General features: G+C 45.0%; 1 protein-coding gene across 1 annotated transcript in view; it reads left to right on the forward strand.

Moving 5' to 3' along the window:
• Positions 1-6,425: 6,425 nt before the first annotated feature.
• ccdc120a (coiled-coil domain containing 120a) overlaps positions 6,426-13,313 on the forward strand; it is a gene marked incomplete at its 3' end in the record, with an annotated part of 26,947 nt that continues 20,059 nt past the window's right edge. Inside the window, 7 exon segments of the mRNA XM_084446211.1 lie at positions 6,426-6,542; positions 9,884-9,931; positions 10,608-10,739; positions 11,221-11,280; positions 11,548-11,595; positions 11,915-12,067; positions 12,756-13,010. Coding sequence (XP_084302337.1) covers positions 10,620-10,739; positions 11,221-11,280; positions 11,548-11,595; positions 11,915-12,067; positions 12,756-13,010 — 636 coding nt within the window. The 5' untranslated portion in view covers positions 6,426-6,542; positions 9,884-9,931; positions 10,608-10,619.

The following is a 13,313-nucleotide window of genomic DNA, read 5'->3' on the forward strand; positions in this document are numbered from 1 at the left end:
GAAGTGTTTTAGACAGATTGTCTATGTTGTAGAAGAATATTTCACTACTATGGAAATGACTTGGCAGTGTGTTACTGGTCAGACGCGTGGTTTGTTAAACCTTTGCTTGTTTTGTGGTGTGTGGCGAGTGTTGATTGTGAGGGCAAATTCAGCGTAGAGACTTCAGCGTTACCTACTAGTTAAGTTAATGTCTCAATTAGCGTAGGGCAGGCAACTACAAATGGGTCCATATAACTACTTAACTTAGAAGACAGCGAGGCAGATGACAACGTCATTCATTGTCAAGTAGGCCTACATGTCCATTTTAAATGGAGTCAATGTTGTTTATGGTCGGAGTTATTTTTTTAGGCTCTTTAATTGACTATAATTAACACATTGTGCCAGGTCACAGCACAGTGACCTACCTGGTTGAATCCAGGTATAAATGCACACACACACACACCAACCCACACATCTCTAGACCAAGACACTCAAACTGTGCGACATCTGGACTGCATAATGTAGCGCGTCATTAGTCTCACGCGTTATTAAAACGTGGATAGGTTCCACACCACGTGCTCTACCTACACATCCCTTTAAACTCGTCCTCTGCGCTACCTACACATCCCTTTAAACTCGTCCTCTGCTGTGACCGTCCTTCCCCGGGTCACCATTGTGACTGACCAACAACATGTAGACGACCCTAGCCTAGTGGAACCGTAGAACCCTCTCCCACGTGTCAGCAAACGTCAGACCGAGAGGATAGTATACTAATTAGAACGCTTTTTTTTTTGCCTCACTAATAAATAATTACAGACGGGGGACCTACTTCCTCCAAAAAAATAGACACAACCCTCAAGCCACCTTCGTTGCCCAGGCTCTAGTAGTGTTTATTACTGGCCAGTCTACAGCTGTAGCCTATTATGTTGACATAATGGCGGATGATAGAACCGCTGCAGTGCAGAAAGTCCACCCCTACCCCCCCCCCCTTCCTCGATCGCCCGGACTAGCTGCGAAACGGTCACCATGGCAACCGCTCTTTCTTTCCCTCCCCCGGGCTGAAGGGCTGAATATATTCACAAGTCGTCACGCCAACATGTAGCCTTGGAAATCCACACATGGGGGAATGCAAGCCCAAGCCCAAAACCCGGCGTGTTACCATGGTTTTTATTCAGTTACATGTAGGCTAACTTGATTGACTTTGGAATAATCACCTTGATTATACATATTTTTGTTAAAAACAAACAAAAAACATTGCCTAACTGCTTATGCATTTGGACCTGACTAGGTGTAGGTGATGCCATTTTATGTATAATTAATACAGTGTTTTTTTCACCCATTCATCAGTAGCCTTCTAACAATTGTGTTTTTTTCTTTGTTGCCAGAACGTTCCGTAGGTCAGCAGGTAGGCCTACATCCTTCCTGGACCTCCTCGGTCGTCTTCGTATCAACATGGTGGAAAAGGAATGGAGAGAAAACTGAAGACTCCAGTTGACCTTATTTGGAGATTTCTACATTCAAGATAGTCGCTAGAATGGCATTGAGAGCGACCGCTAACAACCCAACGTCTACTGCTTTGGATTGGTCCAAACCTGAACAAATGCCCTAAAGCCTTTGGATTAGTTCAAGCCTGAACAAATGCCCTAACGTCTTTGGATTGGTTCTACTATAATTGTTTCCACCCAGTTTTAGCAACGAAAGCTGGGAGAATGTCATCAGTGTCTAGTTGAGCGAAGCGTTTAGAAAATGACCCGTGAGTCTATCTTGGTGGTAACAGAATGACAGCACGGAGGAAGAGATTCCCATTGACAGTTACTCTCTGCCTGCAACAGGCTTGCCTATAGGCCCCTATAGACTATACAAGGCACGAGCAGCCTCTTGTCGGGAGCCAGCTTTTGATGGAGGAGGAGCGATTGGATCAACGCACCCCACCTGAAGGGGCGGGGCTAGGACAAGACAAGCCAGGGGACAGAGCCAATGGGAGTGCGGAGCAGGGGGACACTGCCAATCAGGCTTCAGATCCAGAAGGCAGCGGAGCCAATGGAGGTGTTGATTTGGGAGAGGCCCAAGCCAATTGCGCCGCAGATTCAGTAACAGGCCTGGCCAATGGGGGTGGGCAGTTGGGCATGTGCCGGGCAGTTGTCCAGTTGGAGAGGGTGAGGCCAACTGTGGGAGAAGTGGTCCAGAAAGACTCGGTGTCCGGTGAGGACAGGGAAAAGGGTGCGGCGGTGGTGTCGGTGGCCCCAGGAGAGGGTGGAGGTGTGGGGGTTGAGGAGGGCCTCCCAGACTGGTTGGAGCCCCTGGAGGACGAGTGTGAAGATGATGATGGTGCGGTCAGGAGGACACCTCCTGTCTCCCCGTCCCCCTCCCTCCAGCTGGAGCCACTGTCCCCTCACACACAACTGTCCCAATCCCTACTACAGCCCATCAGTCCGAACATAACCCCTGAGAAACAGAACCAGAACCACCCCGGTCCGGCCCAGCCTACGAAGCCCCACCACCTCCGCCCCAACACCAGACTGGCCTCAGGGAAACTCAGCTCCAAGCTCAACGGACACAATCAGCCCCACAAAGTGAAAACACCAAGGTGAGGACCAAGACCCTGTTTAAATACTGTAATACCTTCCTTCTTACCTTCTTTGAGGTAATCTCTCTTTAAAAAAAATCTATTTTTTCCCCTCCTCTCTCTCTCTTTCTCCAGAGATTGTACCATGTGTGGATGCCTGATGTTCTCAGACATTAAGACGGATGAGGAGAATCTATGTTTCTCGTGCAAGCGTAAGGAAAATGGAAACCTATTCTGATATTGTCCATGACTGACCATCCTTACGGTGCCGAATGTCAAAAGACGACTGCTTATCTTCCATCACATTCAGACCAGCCCAGAGGGTTGTAGTTCTCAGACCAGCCCAGAGGGTTGTAGTTCTCTGACCAGCCCAGAGGGTTGTAGTTCTCTGACCAGCCCAGAAGGATGTAGTTCTCTGACCAGTCCAGAGGGTTGTAGTTTTCAGACCAGCCCACAAGGCTGTAATATTCTGACCAGCCCAGAGGGTTGTAGTTCTCTGACCAGCCCAGAGGGTTGTAGTTCTCAGACCAGCCCACAAGGCTGTAGTTTTCTGACCAGCCCAGAGGGTTGTAGTTCTCTGACCAGCCCAGGGGGTTGTAGTTCTCTGACCAGCCCAGAGGGTTGTAGTTCTCTGACCAGCCCAGAAGGATGTAGTTCTCTGACCAGCCCAGACGGTTGTAGTTCTCTGACCAGCCCAGAGGGTTGTAGTTCTCTGACCAGCCCAGAGGGTTGTAGTTTTCTGACCAGCCCAGAGGGTTGTAGTTCTCTGACCAGCCCAGAGGGTTGTAGTTCTCAGACCAGCCCATTGGGTTGTAGTTTTCTGACCAGCCCAGAAGGATGTAGTTCTCTGACCAGCCCAGAGGGTTGTAGTTCTCTGGCCAGCCGACAAGGTTATAGTTCTTCGGTCACCTGATAGGCCAACTGAGGTGTTTGCTTTTGTTTTCTTCAGTTGAGAAAAAGTCACCTCCAAGAATTGTCTTCAGGAAGGTAAGACCACCATGGCTTCACCAAATTTCCCTCCCTGTCTGTCTTTCTGACCTTTTTGTGTGAGTTACAGTACACTTGTGCTGCCTTTGTTTAGACAAGTGGAGGGTTTTGTATTACACCGTGTCCTAACTACACGTGACGCGAGCGTCAGCTACAAAATGCGTTCCATTGCTTTGTTTTCTATTGTTATGTCCTAACTGGACGCAAGCGACGCAGCGCAAAGCGGTGCAACGTTTTAACTGCCCTTTTGACGCTCGTCCTGTTCCTATTTTCCTTCTGTCGCTCGTGTTGACAGGCGTTCGTTCTTTAACTGTCTTCAGTTGGGAATATAGACAAATGACGTAACAGAACAGGAAATTTAACAGTTTCAGTTAGGACAGCAAGCATGCGATGTCGCGTTCTGTTGCTTGCGTCGCAAGCAGTTAGGACACGGTGTTAGAGACAGATCAAGGACCCCAGTTTGAAGTTGTGATGTTCTAGCGCAGCATTCCCCTTGCATACCTGTCACTCCATTGGGATTTGTTACCTTGATACTGTTGTTGTTGTTATTGTTATTCTTTCTGCTGATATTGTTGTTGTTAGGGTTCCAAGCACGAAGTGCGAGGTAATTGTAATTGATGGTTTTATTATTTTTTCTGACAATGAAAGTCTATGGGAACACCTATAACCGACTAGTCGCTTTTTACGAAACTTTGCACTATGGTAGAAGGTCATGCCAAGATGCCATGGAATGGATTTTACATCGATTGGCCAAAGGGGGGTGCTATAGCAACTGATAGAAATTGCTAAATTTAAACAATCATATCTCATGCCCCGTTTGACCTACAGTCATGAACCTTTGCACACATGCCTCTACTCATAAGGAACAAATTTGCCTCAAGAGGGAACCAATATCTTATGTTCCATTTCAGCAAAAGTTTGAAAAGTAAGAAAACAGAGCTGCTATGAGCCTATGAAGATTGTGGAGGACGGGGCTTTTCACATAAAGATGTATAATTTCTGAATGGTTGGATGGAATACCACCAAACTTTGTACACATGTCACTACACATAAACAGAGGGTAACTCTCCATTATTGGCCCGATCAAACAAAATGAGTGCGCTAGAGAGCTAATTTCCGTCTTAGGCCTAACCGCCATGCCAGTTCTTCCAAGATTATGTACTTTGCTGCATGGACATGCCTAATGGTGACTGGAGAAAGATGAAGCTGATGGGGTATAGGGGTATAGGGTGGCGCTATAACACGTAAAAATGCTTAAGTGGCTAAATGCAATCGATTGCTGTAGTGCCCCCTGTAGCCAAATCGGGTTCATTTTGCTTGTATGAATGTCATGCCATGCTCTATAACTTACTCATTGGACACGAAATTGGCACATTGTTTTGATGTCAATATAAGCGTTTTTGTGCAAAGCCACCCCCATCGCGCTTTCATTGTATTTTCATTGACATTTTCAATGACCAAAGGTTAGTCTTGTTGAAATCACATCACTTTAGTAATAAAGATTAACCAGTCTAGAATCAAGACTTTATATTAGAAAAGGCTATCTAAGGTCATAGTGGTAATTGAAAAAGAAAATGTATTTGTAGTTGCCGCAGGGTTGGACAACTGCTCCTTGTCCCCCTCCCTCTGGAGATGTGCCACTCAAACACTCAGAGGTACAGTAGCATCATTTACAACAGCTGTCTGTATGTTGAGGCCATGACTTTTCTCTGACCTCTGGCGATTGGTTGATTGATTGATTGATTGATTGATTGATTGATTGATTGATTGATTGATTGATTGATTGATTAAAGTAAGTACATTTATTTGTATAGTAGTAGATGTTTGGTGTTGTGGTACACATTATATCAGTACCATTCTATGAGTTGTTTTGTTTGTACAATTGTATTTGTTGTTTTGTTTGTAGTGGTGTGGTGTGTATGGTGTTGTTGTATAGTATAGTAAAGTATAGTTTGATTTCATATCTTATCCTGTTGCTGTGAGATGTCAGATGTGTTGATGGTGGGTTAGGGTTATGCCGGGCTCAGACCACAGGATTTTTTGGTCGATTTATCCCCGATTCACCCCTCCCGACAATCGGAGGAGAAATCTGGTCTGGAACGTTGGTCGGGGCCGATGATCGGTCCAGATTATCTTGTAATGTGAGGGGTTTACAGATTCAATGTTATACCTCCAGATCGGCTCGCAGACCCATCGGGGCGGCCCCGATAATATCAAACATGTTTGATATTTAAGATTATTACGTCCCGACTTTACAAGTGAGACGGCGAGACCAGTGGTTCGTTGCTCCCTCGGGCACGAAAAGATCCTGTAGTGTGTGATGAGCCGTTATTTTCAAATCTTGCTGTGTGTGCTTGATTGAGATGCGCAAGAAGAATATCTGTAAAGATTCTCCTTATGTGCGTGATGTAACCCGATTTCGAAATTGGTTAGGATTTTAAATATCCTGTAGTGTGAGCCCGGCATTAGTGCAGCACATGTGTAACTGTTAGCTCACGCAACATCACTTCAATGTGTCTCTCTTCACTGTACTGCTTTGCCAGTCCTTAGTCTTCTCTCTTGCATCACCAGTTAAGTGTGCTGCCTGAGATATTGTGGATAGTAGAAGGATTTAATATAACTGTTGTGATGCTTTGTGCCTGCATGTTGACTGACTGCTTGTAATGCTGCCTGGTGGGATGTAGACTGGCTGACAGTGGCTGTAGACTGGCTTAGACAGACTGTTGACTGGCTTAGACATACTGTAGACTGACTTAGACAGACTGGAGACCGGCTTAGACAGACTGGAGACTGTCTTAGACAGACTGTTGACTGACTTAGACAGACTATAGACTGGCTTAGATGGACTGTAGACTGGCTTAGACATACTGGAGACCAGCTTAGACAGACTGGAGACTGGCTGCAGACCGACTGCCATGTGCTGAACTCTCTCCAGGTGGGGGAAGACCGGTGGGTGCTCAGGAGGTCAGGGATTAAGGAGGAGGAGCAGGAGACCAGCAAGACTCCACAGGTAACAGCACCACCCCTTTAAACAACCAGATATCACCATGTGACATGGCTGCATTTGACCTAATACAGTATAGTGGCAATCTCAAACTTTTTCATGAATAAATGTCCGTTTCGCTACTATCGCCGGTTGAGGTAACAATAGTGATTCAACGTACCCCCCACTGATGAAAGCATTTCCATTTCCAGTTACGACAGTTCTAAGGTTCTGCTGTCTGTGTGACCTTCCCGGCAAAAAATCCCAAGTGGTCCACAGGTAGTGACACGTTTTACTTTAAACGGCAACGGTTCTGCTCTGGCAGCCGGAGCAGACTCTAGCGCGTTCAAATCTAAAGTCTAGCAATCATGGCCCCTCCAAACTGCTCCCCCACAAACCAGGTTGGACGTTTTTAAATTGTGGTCGCTACAACTCGCTGCATGAGAGAGGGACTTGATGGGATGGTATTGTGAGTGTACCAATCAATCAATCAATCAATCAATCAATCAAAGCTTTATTTGTATAGCGCATTTCATACCCAGAGGCAACACAATGCGCTATCGGAGAGAAGGATCAATTATGCATGTTAAATATCAGGTCATGTTAAATCTTTTCTTTTCAGGTCCTGTGTCTCAGTGAAATGGCTTGTGCAACAGCAAATGCAGCTAAAGACTGGAGCTCTTCAGCTAGCAGCTTCACCAATGGCCTGATACTAAACCTGTGTAAAAAACATGGCGGCGTCACTCTAGCGCTTCCAGAGGAGCTCAGACTGCTTACTCTTGAGCCGCAAGAGATGTCGGTAACACTTTACAATAAGGGTACATTAATAAGCATTAGTTAATGCATTATTAAGCATTAAGTAACAGTTAACTAATGTCTCTATTAACCATTTACTAATGTTGTTTATGTTAACTAAGCTTAACTCACCTAACCTTAACCCTAACCTAATGATTTTTGTGACCCTTATTGTAAAGTCTGACTGAGATGTCTTTGCTGAGTGCTTTTGCCCTCAAGACGCGCGTGTGCAGAGGGTGTACAACAAGTTCCTCATTCATCAGAAGAACAGGAAAAAAGAAAAGCTGGAAGGATTTGTCAGTGAGCTATTTAAGCAATTGACCACTCGAGGCAGTGGGTTACAGGGGATTTTACCACAGCTACGGGGCGTTGTTAGGCCCGACGCGATAGCAGAGGGCCTAAAACCCCCGTAGCTGTGGTAAAATCCCCTGTAACCCACTGCCTCGAGTGGTCAATTGCTTTTCTACAACAGTTACTACATATATATATTCACAAAAAACACACAGTAGTAACATTCAATAATTTATTTACCGATCATTCTTATCATTTTAGTATTTACAAAATCTTCCGCGATAGGCTATAGTTCTCAATTAAATGGTTGCCAGGCAACATAGGCTATCTCGCCTATTTGGGTTGCCATTGTTCACATAAGCCATAAGCCATAAGGCACAATTCGGGTGGTTCACGTTTATTTGAATATTTCCAGCTATGGTGCAGTTATTAAAACAGTTCTCCAGAGCACTCATTTTTGCTGGTAGGGGTGTGGAAGTGTTGGAGTCGGACTGATGAGTGCTTTTTGTAATGGGATACGAAAAAGGCGAGGTTTCTGCGAGTGGTTGCTACGCAAAGCATAGCCTACCGCTTGATTTTATCAATGGCCTCGTCAATGAGATTGACGGCGCATTAATACTAATTGTTATGCGGTCGCAGCCGTGGGTTATAGAGTATTTTACCATGGCTGCTAGCCAATCAGAATCAAGTATCCAAACTTTCCGTTGTAGAATCTCTATTCGAAGCGGCAGTGAAACTAGAACAGGAGACAAGCCCTACGAGATAGGGTTGGGTATCGTTTCAGGTTTCTTCCAATACCAGTGTTAAAACGATACTACGATACTTTTAAAACGTGCCTAAATGGTGCCTGAACCGTGAAAAAAAATCACAAAACGATGGGCGGCATTAAAGAACAGCTTTTTAAAAATAACTAAGGCAAATTTGAACTTGAATTTGAATAATATATTTACTAAAGTAAACAAACAAAATATGGACAAATAAAACACTTCACAAATGTACATGAATTCACATAAATAAAATGTACAATAATTTAACACTAAATAAGTGTTGTGTCCTTGACTTTTAATAATAACTTTAAATATTAACTTTCGAGTGAAATACAGCCACACTTTAGACAGTTTAGCTTTAGTCTTTTTAACCATGTTTTAAGGTAGCTACTAGCTAACAGTATACTACCTGCTGCCATCAGAGCAAGTGTGATGTTATCTAGCGATGGCACATTCGGTTATGCTTCTGTTGCCTGTTACAGCACCAAAATGAGGCCCCGAAATCTGTGTTGCAATTCGGTCTGGCAGCCACTGGTTATATAGGAACCTGTTCCGGTACCCAACCCTAGTTAAAGGAGGAGATGAAACGCCTGGAAAGGACAACACAAAGTCAATAGAGGAGAAAATCCATTTGGAGGTTCAGTTGGAGTGTGGAGTGGAAAAGTATAAGGAAGAAGTGCAAAACTCAACGGCTGTGTGTGAGAAACTCCAAACATCCTTGGTGATAACTGAAAAACAACAGAAGCAACCAGCAGTGACTTTGCAAGCTACGCAATCTGAACAAGAAGCTAAAAACGAGAAGAAGAAGACAAAGAAAAAGTAACTCTGGAAGACGGAAATAATATCGCAGAGGAAAAATCGGAAGAGAAGCAGAGGAAAGGGTGGAGGAATGTTGTGGAATGTTTTTGTTCAGGAGAGAGTTGAATGCTGATGTCTAAGTCTAACAAAGTTTATTACATACAGTCTGCAATCGGACATGATGGCCCTAATCTGCAGTTGCAGTGATCTTAATACCATCATGATGAGCAGCGCCTCGTCTCGCTCGCCCCCCACCCCAGGTGGATTCCTGTTTTGTCGACAGTGAGAATAGATATGTAAGGATATGCAAGCGAAGATAATCAAGGGCGCTTAGCTCTATAAACATAAGATAGATGCACAATACTCTTCTCTATGCAGGCAATGAGAAAATCAGCTCTAACTGTCCGTCCGTCTATGTGTGCCTTCGTAGCATGAGATTTAGACCAATACTGTTGAACACCAGCAGAGGGCAGTAGAGATTTCTCATAAACCTTACTTCACACTGCTTACTTCACCACCTGGGTGTGATTTTTTTTGAGTCACCAGCCGCCACTGCTCCAAAAACACACCTGCACCCTAGGTGTCGCCAAAAATAACAAAATTGAAAGTTTGAGATTGCCAGCGTGGTTGGGCCCGATGTGCAGCGGTTATATCCACAAGCTCCTCTGCTGATTCACTGTCTGTCGGTCTCTGTTGTTGTTGTTGTCTGTTTAACAGCCAGCGGTGAAGAAAATCAATGTGTTGCCAAAGAGAGAGAGTAAGTTGGTGAGTGAGACATCACACAAGCACACACACACACACACACACACTTCTGCTTAGACAAGTGGGTGTAATCCAGTGTTAATTTCATCGACAAAAACTGACGATAAGTATTCATCAACAACCTTTATTTAGTTATCGTCATGAGACGAAATAAAAACAAATTTATTATGACAAAAACTGACAAAATCTATTGACATTTTCGTCAACAAATAAAAACTAGATGAAAATGTTTGTGAGGGATGATTAGAGAAGAGATCCAGACAGAATGCTGAGATTTGTGTGAAAGACGTGTCTCACACTGAAAAAACATGAACACAGGCAAGGAGAGAGCATAGAAATGTCATTCAGTAGCTTTGTCCATCCGTCTTATAGACGTTTCCTCCAGGAGTATGAGTTTGAAATTCTAGAGAAATGGTTAAATAATGCATTACACTTTAACTAAACCTATTTGATTTTAGTCGTATAAATCTACTGTAGATTTAGCCAACTAAAATCTTAATGCCATTCAGTCAACTAGAACTAGACTAAAACAAACAATTCAGATGACTAAAATATGACTAAAACTAAATAGCATTTTAGTCAAAAGACTATGACTACAACTAAAAAAGTTCTGTCTAAATGAACACTGTTGATCTTTCGGTAGTATACTGTATGTTAACTGTCTGTTTCTCCCCCCCAGAGAAAAGCGAAGATGGCGAAAGAAGAGAAGAAAGAAGAGACAAAAGAGGAGGAGCCTAAACCTGAGCAGATCAAGAAGGAGGAGCTTAAATCTGAGCAGATAAAAAAGGAGGAGCCTAAATCTGAGCGGAAGGTGAGGAGGACTTCCTGGTTTGCCATTGTGACTGTAATTGTAATAGATTAGATTAGATTAGATTAGATTAGATTAGACTTTGTCCCACAAGGGGAAATTTGTTTTCACAGGACTGCAGGACATGGCACAATACATTTAACAACAAACAACATTTTACATAGACACCATAGGTGGACATTACATAGACATTGACAGTACAGTACAATAAGACACCACCACCCATGGACTGACACTACCAAGTTACAACCATCACCATCAACATGAACAGACCTCCTTCAGCGTAATGTACAGGTTTTATCTCCAAGGAAAGACAGGTGGGTATGAGACCCTCTGTTAGGTTGAGGTGTGCCAGGCAAGCTCAGTCAAACGCAGATTGCATATTGGAAAGGTGTCCCAATACTGCTACATGGAGTATATCTGGTCTAAACTGGTTTTTGTGTGACTTCATGTGTGTGACTCATCTTGTGATGTTTATTTCCAGCTCTCCAAGCCCCCTCCAGCCAGTGACCCTGAGGAGACCGAGCTCTCCAGCCCCTCTGAGGTGAGAGAGGAACACAAGTTCACCCCAACTCTGCTATGCACTTCTGACAGGAAATCTTTTGGGATTGTTCCTTTAACTTTAATGTTCTGTGTTTTTGCGCTGAATACCATCAATGACTGAATAAACTAATGGATGGATAGCCTCGATGATCCACACAAGGGAAATTATGTTTGCTTCCTAAAACAATTAAAGCTGTTTAGCCATGGACACGTTCAGGCAGCCAGGGGAAAATCCTGCGTCTTATTCTGATCATCCTTTAATCCTCAGACTCCTGCCAGGAAGAGGTTGTCATCGGCCCCAAGCGCTGGAAGAAAAGTAAGTATTAGGATTGTTAGCAAGGCTAGTGGAAACAGATTGGAACAGTTTGCCACGGCTGATCTCTCACATGAACGTCTTTCAGAAAAAACATCTCTTATTTTGTCTTTTGGGTGGACTGTCCCCTTGAGAAACCTGACATGTTTTCGCCCCAACAAGAAGTCCTGCAATGCTACTTGCCTGTCTCCCCCTGCTCTCTCTCTCTCTCTCTCTCTCTCTCTCTCTCCTATGCCTCCACTCTGTTGTCTCCCCCTCCTATCCCTCATCCACTCACCTGTCTCTCCTTCCCTGTCTCCCCCTCCCCCCCACACACACACAGTCACGTCGTAAGAAGCGCAGTGTTGCCTGTAGGGAGTGTGAGGCGTGCCTGCGTCAGGACTGTACCAAGTGTAAATTCTGCATGGACAAACCAAAGTACGGGGGTCACGGCAAGATGAAGCAGAAATGCCTCATGCGCAGATGTAAGCTGATGGTAAGTCCAATCAAATCAAACTTTATTTATATATAGTGCATTTCAAACACAAAGGCCCAACGCAATGCGCTTCACAGACATAAAAGGGGGGGTAGAGGGATGTACATATACAGTTCTCATCCAGCCCCTAATTTTCCAGACGGAAGCAAAAGAAACAGTTTACCCATCTGAGCCAATATAGGAGAACTGTAAAAATTCTTTCCTGACCTCTCTGCTAGCGACCCCAGAGCTAGCTAGAGACCCCCAGAGCTAGCGACGATAAGCTTGCCACCCCCAGAGCTAGCGACAGCAAGCTAGCGACCCCTAGAGCTACCGACGATAAACTAGCGACCCCTAGAGTAAGCGACAGCAAGCTAGCGACCCCTAGAGCTAGCGACAGCAAGCTAGCGATCCTCAAAGCTAGCGATAGCAAGCTAGCTGCCACAGAGCCTTGAGTTGGCGGAACAACCATAATCAATATCACATCATCAGTGTAACCAGTTTAACCTTGTATGTATTTCAACATGTTTCTGTTTGTGTGCGTGTTTGTGTTTGGTTTCTCTCTGTGTTTCTTCCGACATACGTGTGATGGGTGTGTGTTTCTGTTGAGTGGACACGTGTGTGCGTGTGCGTGTGCGGCCGTGTGTCCGCGTGCACGTGTGGCTGGGTGTTTGCGTGCGTGTGCATGTGTGTGTGCGCCCACGGTCAGCTTCCGGCAAAGTCTGCGTTGCGTATGAGTTTGGATGAGGAGCCGGATGAGGAGGCCGGACCCAGTCCCCAACGCTGGGCCAGACCGCTCCGAAGGCGTGGCCGACCCCGAAAACGCAGATACAGCTCTGACGACACCACTGAGGAAGACGAGGGAGACTACAGCCCCAAGGGAGGGGACGATTACAACTGGACGCCTCGTTTGGAAGAGGAAGAGGAGGCGATGGGTGCTGTTGTGACACCGGTGGCACAGCAGGTGAGCTCGACGGTTGATTATGACTTTAATAGACATGGAGGTCAAGGAAGACAAGGAAGCCGTTCCCGTTGAGCGCTTTTGTAATGCTCCACATCAAGTCATAATTTGCTGTTAGTGGATCAGACCCTGTTGGATGGAAACGTTGCTAAGTGAATAAAGGATTGGGAGCTAGTATAATCCAGTGAGCGGATATCCATTATTAGTTCATTCTTTTTTAAATGGGCTGCTTTGCCTCTGATGCATCCGGCTCTCTGTCTGTATTCACCACTCTGTGGTCTCGTTCCATGCCCCGCCCACTGCCCC

The sequence above is a fragment of the Borostomias antarcticus genome (genome assembly GCF_949987555.1).
Source record: "Borostomias antarcticus genome assembly, chromosome: 11".
Lineage (NCBI taxonomy): Eukaryota > Metazoa > Chordata > Actinopteri > Stomiiformes > Stomiidae > Borostomias > Borostomias antarcticus.